The sequence below is a fragment of the Adelges cooleyi genome, unplaced genomic scaffold (assembly GCF_023614345.1).
Source record: "Adelges cooleyi isolate 19-005CV unplaced genomic scaffold, UGA_ACOO_1.1 ACOO_flye_CR_arks_rails_tigmint_CR_PRNA_167, whole genome shotgun sequence".
Taxonomy (NCBI): domain Eukaryota; kingdom Metazoa; phylum Arthropoda; class Insecta; order Hemiptera; family Adelgidae; genus Adelges; species Adelges cooleyi.
Window position 1 is genome coordinate 244,809 of NW_026095824.1, and position 9,253 is coordinate 254,061.

At 30.3% G+C, this 9,253-nt stretch overlaps 1 protein-coding gene across 1 annotated transcript; it reads left to right on the forward strand.

Annotated features, from left to right (window-relative positions):
- The first annotated feature begins 268 nt into the window (after positions 1–268).
- On the forward strand, positions 269–1,853 carry LOC126832779 (uracil phosphoribosyltransferase homolog). Its single transcript, XM_050563722.1, has 5 exons — positions 269–686; positions 749–941; positions 1,097–1,241; positions 1,299–1,429; positions 1,501–1,853. The coding sequence occupies exons 1-5, from the start codon at positions 547–549 to the stop codon at positions 1,573–1,575; spliced, it is 684 nt and encodes a 227-aa protein (XP_050419679.1). The 5' UTR covers positions 269–546; the 3' UTR covers positions 1,576–1,853.
- The last annotated feature ends 7,400 nt before the right edge of the window (positions 1,854–9,253 follow it).

Below are 9,253 nucleotides of genomic sequence, written 5' to 3' on the forward strand. Positions count from 1 at the left end.
TCTGTTATTTATAATATTAACTAATATTAATATTTAAATATTTAATTCATAGAAATTATTGCAAGTCATAACAATAAATTAACGATCGTCCTTGAAGATTATTAAGTTTTTGTTGGTTAAATGCTGTTACATAGTATTGTAATAGTATACTTTGATCTTGCCATTCTACTGCGTTAGTAGTTTAGATTGTGTGTACTTGACTTGACTCGTGTAATTGTTATTATATTAGGTAATCAATCGTTGTTTAACATACTATTTTATATATAATATTATATTTATGTTTTTCAAATGTTGGCGCCGTTCGTTTGTAGTCGGTGTAATATTTTTCATGTTTTTGAGGTTATGTTCCGTGAAGTCTGAAGACGACAATCAAAGCAGTGGGACGACTATTTGAAAACGACCACAAATCACAATCTTCTATCTCCATTCTCCATTTACCATAATATTAACTATTATTTCTTTGGTCACCGCTTCTCATAGAGTTATTGTGTTAGGCTGACGAGTATATATATTTTTAAGTTCAAATCTAGACTCTAGTCCGGTTTTATGGTTGCGTGCGCTACAGACATGTCGGCCCAATGCGAAAAAGTGAATTCTACCTGCCCAGCTTACGAGTATGGTCCCAAGTTGAAGCTGCTCCGGTCCAACGACCAGGTCCGTGAGCTGCAGACCATACTTAGGGACAAGTAAGTTGGTGTGTGCTGTTTGAATGCGTGTTCGGAATCGTAATGGTACGTTCGGTCTGCAGAAACACTAGCCGAACAGATTTCAAATTCTATGCCGATCGGCTAATACGGCTGGTGATCGAAGAGAGCTTAAATCAGTTGCCGTTTGGTAGTTGTGTGGTGATGACTCCGACCGGCAACTACTACAAAGGCACCAAGTACCAGCGAGGCAACTGTGGCGTTAGTATCGTCCGTAGCGGTGAAGCAATGGAACAAGTAAGATTGGGTTTAAATCACTGATTAGCAGCGTGATGTTCAAAATGTAGAATTCACTGAAATTAAACATCTTATATCCGTGGACACTTTGAATTTTGTTCAAATAACTGTCGTGTAATTTTGAGAAACGTTAACTTTACTTAAACCATGTTTAGGGATTGCGAGATTGTTGTCGTTCAATAAGAATTGGTAAAATATTGGTTGAATCCGATTCAGATACCCACGAGGCACGTGTAGTGTATGCTAAATTTCCTCATGATATAGCTGATAGAAAAGTATTGTTGATGTACCCAATAATGAGTAAGTCTGAAAATAATATTTTTTGCTTAACAGTAAATAATTAATTTTTTGTTTTAGGTACAGGTAATACAGTTGTGAAAGCGGTGAATGTATTAAAAGAACACCGCGTGTCTGAAGAAAATATTATTTTATCCAATTTATTTACCACTCCAATTGCTGCTCAAACTATCACTACAGCATTCCCTTTAGTAAGTAAAAACTATTGTCACATAATAATTGAAATATTTATTCAATTTTTTTTTTTTTTTTTGTAATTTAGATGACCATATTAACATCAGAGTTGTACCATATAGCACCCAACCACTTTGGACAAAAATACTTTGGTACTGACTAGTTGCATTTATGGATCATTTTAAAACGTATGCACAAACATTACATTTGCAAATTTTAGGTGTCTTTTTATTTTTATAACTCTTCAAAGACCAATTAAAGTATTATTCAAACATTATTTCATCTGTCAATTGTTATATGAATCGGAAATCATGTTATGTGTGGTTTGTTTACAAAAATGTATTGTATTTGTTATAACTTTAGTAGTTGATAACCTTTTAGTATAAAGAATTTTTGTATTGTGACTGAACGATTTAATTACAGAGAAATTTCATTACAAAAAATGTTCTACTTTCTGAATAAACATTTAAGTTTTCAACTTTCGTTGTAATATGTATATAATATTGTACACATTAATCATCGAGGCATATAATATTGTATTATTATTTCTTTTATATGCAGGACTTGAATTACATTTTATACGTAAAATATATTTTACATAATTTTATTTTGAATAGATTTAAGGCACTCGAAGTACACTATATGCAAGCCATGAGTACTCCTAATACGTAGCCAAGTCTTAATTTTGAAAATGATGCTGTTGATCCTACCTTCGACATTTTCAATATAAATTTTCTATTAATTAGTATATTTAGTTTAAAAAAAAAAAATTTTAATTACAAAAACATTATACAATTAACATACATTTTGGAAAATGTGAAACAAAAGATACTTCACAATTTTATGATAATTTTAAAACTAATTTCAAATTGGAGCATTGGTTTTTATCATACTGATGGCTTTTGCTAAATTAACTACTATAAACCTTATATACTTTGTTTTTTGGGAAACGTAAGATGATAAATACTCGAATATATAAATTAGGGTAATAACGTACGAGCAAAAGTAATAATAATAAAAAAAAAAAGTTTTAATTAATATACTGTCAATTTGGTCACCTGATCTTCAACCACTTAATAAATACCAAGATAGAGACCCATTAATTATTATTTATTGCAACAAACACGTATGTTTTAAATAATAAATTATAAGTACTATTAATTGAATTTCATGCTTTAAGTTTTAAGCATTTGCCTAAAGAGATTTTAAGAACTTGTTGATTGTCATTGGTTGTGTTTATAAATATATCTGTTCATATATCTAATCTTGTTGGCTGTTCTTATACCAGTTGGAGTCCAATAATTTTGTAATCTTGTAATAATTTATGTGAGATTTCTTTATTATTACATCATCTTTCATCACGTTACTCTGTAATTAGTATTACAATCCGAAAGTTAATGAACATTTTTTTAAATGTAGTAACTATTTTAATTTATCTTATTACAATAATTTAGAAGATATTCATTTTTTTTGTTTTGAGTAATAAACCTTTAAAATAGGTTAAATTAAACTATAGGTATTTGCTAATAAAAGCATGTAGAATCTAAAAAAAAACTGTTGATGCTAAAAATGGAGTTTATTTTTGCTTTATTCATTCCATGTCTGTATTTATAATGTTTACTTCTTCTTTTACCTTTAAATCCTATCCACCTTTAGCTAACAACTTATTACTAAATTTAAAAAAAGGTTAAGTATTTATTATGTAGTAATATTGTATAGTTTATACATTTTAGATGTATCTATAAACTATAATATACCAAAATAAGACATTTGAACGTTGATACTTTGATGTAGCCAATTCGACATTAAACATAGTAGCACAATGAGCCGTTCATTGTAAAAGTGAATTATCTCGTTGTAATTGAATTTTAAAATAACAACGTTTTTGAAAATTAATGTGTATTAAAAACAATACAAGTATTCATTCAGTGTTTTATATTTTTTATTTATTTTTGCATTTTTTGGAATTGCTTCTCTTTTATAATAAAATATATGACTAAATGTGACTCCATTAAGCAAAAATTTGTACCTACATTTTACAAATTTGGAATAACATGACTTTTTCAATAAACGACCCAAATGCTGTGTACACCTAGCCATTAATATTTTAAAAATAATTAGTATTTATTATAATTAATAATTAAATTAATTCTTGTAATGTTTAAGATCATTTTTTAAGAATTTAGAATTATTTATATAGGTATTTGATAAAATAAGTGCTAGTTATTTTTAAGTATTTTATTGCCGAGGCATATTCGTTTACCTATGGGTCGTAAACTAAGACAATAACTATTTTGGTTTTCTTCCACATTGCTCGATGGATTCACTCGATTGATAAGTGGGTTGGCGGATGACCAATGTTGGTCAGAACTTGATCATCTTTAATTGAAAGGACATCTAGGTCCGATGAAGGTAATTATACTATCTTTACTAAGGTAAAGTTGGAACAACAATTTTTTACTGAAGGTTTACGTTCGGTATAATATAAAGGTATACATCGGTAAATTCATCTGTTTCCGTTTACGTTGTAGATAAAAATTATCCTTAGTTCATTTTTTTATGATTTCTTGAATACTTGTTTAATTTAGACAAGCTTTGTAACATTTATTAAAAAAAAACATATTAATTTATCTCGTGTATAAAATACATTCGTTCCAAGCGAACTTAAAAGGAAGGGTTAAAAAACAACAGGCAAAGACTAAATAGAATTAGATCTAACATAAGACTTTGAAATGCATTTCTTATCACTCTTACTAAAATCTCAATAATAATTGTAAACCTATTGTTTGATGCTATTCATACTGCCCTCAGAAGATAGGATAGCCGTTTCGTTGACATTACGTTGGGTACTTGATTTAAGGTTTTGACTACTTTTGGCACTACTAAAAATTGAATAATAAATTTACAATACGACTATTTATCACGATAATACCATTTTCAGGTAGAAAAGGTACTAGGTAATAATCGATTGTGGGTTGGATTTTATGCTAGAGGTGCAGCACCTACGCGTTTACCAGAACTTTGTGCTTTCAGGTCAAAGTCTCCAAAGTCAATGTACGCAAAAGCGACTCTACTACCCTTTACCCTCTACCCCTGTCATAATAGGGGAGTGACTACCGCGTACTCTCGCCAGCCCGGTGTAGGCGGCAAATTGATTTCCACAACAGACTTGGCGCCTGCAATCTTGTTTCGACTCTCAAGGACGCATTTTGACAACAACAACATAATGCGCATCAGCACTCGGCCGTGGCAAAGGTGTCGACATTATTCCAACGGCATAATAACAACAACAATAATAAACAGTTTTCGAAGAACGTACCTAATTGTAATTCACCAGCGGTACGGATTGTTAATTGAATTTATAATGGAAACGATAGTTAAATATAGCTACTCGTTGATGGGTTTGAGTGAATATAAAAAGCGATTATTTGCATTATAGGCTATAGCGCCGCTTGGGTATACTAGGCAAACTATAACGACGACTTGTTGAAACGAATAATATCCAATACAAATTGGCTATTGCACAATTCACTCCGACGGCTTCACAACACTGTGGTAAAACATGAGAAATTAAAACGAATTTGCTGATCAAATATTTTTGGTAAACTGCGTTTGCGACTCAGTCTCCTACATCCTAGGCTTCTTGTTTTTATTTAAAACATTGTTAACATCATCGACACCCCCTGTTCGTATTTCGAATAAAATATTATGTTACGCTGTGTTTTAGATATAGTTGTTGACGTTTTATTACAGATAAACAGCTATACTGTAATAACATTTATTAGTTTTTTTAACAGGAACTAGAAATATTAATGAAAAATAGCTTAATCCTATTCTCGTCTATTTAATTATTTATGGTCTGGCTTTAGATTCAAGTTTAGATTTACGGGGAACTACTCTAGGGTTAAAGTATGTCCACCGCACTTACGTCGGAAAACCCCAAGGGAAGTTATCGCTGTGGGAGTCTTCGGTAGTTTTTGAAAATCGCATTACTGACGTAGTAAGTAAGTGAGTAAGTAATTCTCGGAAATTCTAGTAGGTATTACGTATAATATTGATCTTATTACAGGTCATATTATGTACGAATACAACGCATTAGTTGGATTTAGTTTACTTTTTGGCTTAAAAAAAATACTAGAGCCAATGCGTTATCATTTGAGTGTTTTTTCTTTTAATTTTACTTGTAAATAATAAGTGCAGTTCAACAGATACCAGTGGCAGAGCCTTGATTTAATAGTATAAAAAACAACGTCACGACTTATGTTAACAAATTACAGACAGTTGTAGTAATGAGAACTATCCAGATTTGAAGAATTATCCGGCCTTTTTTAATTATAATATTTTTTTTTCCAAGCTAAATAATAATATTATTTTAAATAAACGTTGTACATTTAGGAAAAATTTACACGTTGTGTAAGTTTTTATTATTTAATATGGATAAAAAAAAATCGAAACCCGAATAATCCATCAAGTTGTATCAAACAGTAGACTTAGACATTTTTAAGTAAACAGTAATAACTATTATTTATTATTTATTTTTAAATTAAACAACTATAAGCTGTACCTAATTAGTGGTGTACCTAATAAATATTTGTTCGTTTATCAGATACATCCATAGTAAAATTTCACAGTTTTGTCATGGACTTCTATTATATACACTTTAAATTTTTTTCTGATAAACTGATGTTTTTTTTTTTGTAAAACATAATTTAAAAAATTAAAGTAGTTGTTGAGTGCGTAAAAATGAATTGTGCGAACGTGTATTTAAAAAAAATAATAATTTAAAACTGATTGACTTAAAAATAGCTTTGAGGGGAAAACGATACTATGAAATATGCAGAAATGCGGTCTAAAAACTTTCCATCATTTATTGATATATATATTTTAACCGTTAATAAAAATGTCGTTATTTATGGGCCTTAAGAGGACGTTATACGAGACGCTGTTATTATAAGGTTTTACAGAAGAGAAAAAAAAGTCAAATTTCAATTCCAAAGTTTTGTAGTATCAGTACTAATTATACGTATTTGATACTTTATAAATAATTAAACTAATTAAGAGATCCGTCAAATTAAATTTAATCTACATATTTTTATCTACAAAGTAATGAAGTAATCAAACAAAATTGACTGATTTTTGAAACAATAGATGTCTTACACTGCGCACCTATTCATTAGATACTTGCGCACCTGAATACCTGGCTGTTGTCGTATTTCAAGTGAATTCGAAGTTCTTTAAGTAGCTGAGGACTGAGGTAATGCTATAACAATCAATGAAGTGAGATGAGCTTAGCTGAACGTTGAGCTCGTACATTGCTATTCCATAGTTATTTGCACTTGGCAGCAATTGTTTAACTATAATATCAACAAGGCGTATAAGACAATATACACATAATAAATGTGTCTAAATTTAATTGTTTAAATAGCACAAGTACAAGATATTATAGTTACTATCTGTAGTCCTTCTACACCAAGTTATCTTACTCATTTAATCTCCTTTTTTAATATACTAGGCCACTTCAATCCACTTTTATCTTACCTCATTTTTCCTAGGCGCGACTCAAGAACTATGTATAATAATGTCTTAAAAATTCATCTCTAGTTCTGTCTAACTTAGGCACACGACCATTTCAACATTCTTATTTAAGCCACTTTTGAAATGTTCTTTTAATTTTAAATGGCACATTGTGTCAACACTAATGTTGTCGCTTTCCACAACATTCGATCATTCTGCATTACACTCGTGACATCTTTATCAATTCTGTCTTAAACCTGCTTATCCTCCAACCGTTTTCATTGTCCTTTGGTCGAATATAACTGCAAGACGACTCTCATTCACCAAACAATAGGCTGGTTAAACACATCAATGTCCCTATTAAATACTAAGGAAAGTGGAAACCAATTAAAAATAAATTAAAAAGTCGTTTACAATAACATAAAGTTTATTTTTTATGTTTGTCTTTTACAAAAGTCAGTAATGAGGGTTATCATAATTATCAATCTATATGTAGCTTATCATATTTTACAAATATATCGTTACTCGAAAACCATCCCGAATTATTTCGATTTTCAAATAAAAAATATTTAGCCATTAACAGGTTTTTGTTCCTCTATAATATTTAATATGTATATTTACGTTTTCTGTCTTGGGTACATTTTAATACAACGTTAATTGTTTTTACAATAATAATAATGTTTATATCCGTTTAAATTATCATAAACATTTATATGTGTGTATAACTTGTCAGTTTTTATTTCTTTGCTTACAGCAGAATCGTCTGAAAAATAACATAAAAAAAAAAAAAAAAAAAAACACTAAAATAAGTCGATAAATTATAATATCATTATCATATTAAATAGAATTGAACTACCTACACGATAATGCACAGCGATGGGACAAATCAATCAACATAACAATAACGATGTTAGTTGTATTGTTAACAACACTAGGATAATAATAATAATAATGATATAAAAATTATAAGCTAATGTACAGAGTTATTCGAAACGATTGATCTGATAAACTAGATTAGAACTGATGTAAATCGGGTGCTTTCCAACGATGAAATCCGATGTTGTGTATCATTTTGAATAACTCTGTGCACGCAGCACACGACGGGAGGAACGGACAATACCTCAATAACGGTCATTACAATATTGTACATAATATCGGGGTATAATACAGTCTATAATTCAATAATAACCTTATCGACGAGTCACGGAGTACCCGGTATCATACAGGGTGTCCCACGAGCATTTACCTATTGCCGTGCTATCTTTTGGGTGAAACGAAATTGCTATGTCCGTTTACAGCTGCTATTGTATTAGCAAACTATAATTTACGGGCTTACATTGTATTTTCTTCAAGTGAAAATGTAATATTGTGTGAATACTTAAAATATTTTTCGTATGCAAATACTCGTGGGACAACGCTGTACGTTTAGTTCCTGCGGTTTTGGCCTTGATAAGGCAAAAACGCCGGTCGTGTGTACACAAACACAGAATAATAATAATAATTAATAATTATAATAATTTAATATAAGTATATATGTATATATATATATATATTTGTATTATGTAATATTTAATATCTTTGGTCGACACGCGTCGTTATAATAATAATAATAATAATATAACAATATAAATTTATGTGTATTTTTATATTTGGCGTTCAGGAACTTACACGTAATGGATCCCAATGGAAAAGAAAATCGGGCATTTTTAATGTGAAAGAAAGGAAGATATAAGTATAAGGTAGACAAAAAAAAAAAAAAGAAAAGAAAAAAGACCCGGACAAATATTCAAGTCCAATCGCCTCTCTTCCCACCACACCCACCCCATTCTTCTCTACATAATTCGCTCTGGAGCTCGGTGATGTTTGTGTTTAACAGTACTTGACTATTGGGGACGTCAACGCGGATGCTTATATGTAGGTATCCCGTCCACAAGAGAGGCGGCCAATAACAACAATATATGGTAAGTATGTATACTTGTATGGAAATCACCCGCACGGACAACATAATATAACAATAATAATATAATACGACCTCAACTCAAAATTCGTCACGCGTCCCTCGACCTTACCCCCCTGCCCTCCCTCGGATCCTCATGGTGTACTCGGGTGTTTTTTTGTTTTTATATTTTTTCGTCCTGGGATCGCACACAATGTTTACATTTTGACTAAAGATAAAATATAACTTAACATATAATAATGTATAATGATAAAAAGGTAGGCGTCGTGTAATATTTACAATGATAATAATTATTAATATGATAAAATACAATTTTATAATAATAATATAATATAATATAAATTTTTTTATTTCTCATAGAACGACGATT

Coding starts and splice junctions, on each gene's coding strand:
- LOC126832779 (XM_050563722.1), top strand. CDS start 547: ATGGTTGCGTGCGCTACAGACATGTCGGCCCAATGCGAAAAAGTGAAT. Junction 942..1,096: donor GCGGTGAAGCAATGGAACAA/GTAAGATTGGGT, acceptor AACCATGTTTAG/GGATTGCGAGATTGTTGTCG. Junction 1,242..1,298: donor GTTGATGTACCCAATAATGA/GTAAGTCTGAAA, acceptor TTTTTGTTTTAG/GTACAGGTAATACAGTTGTG.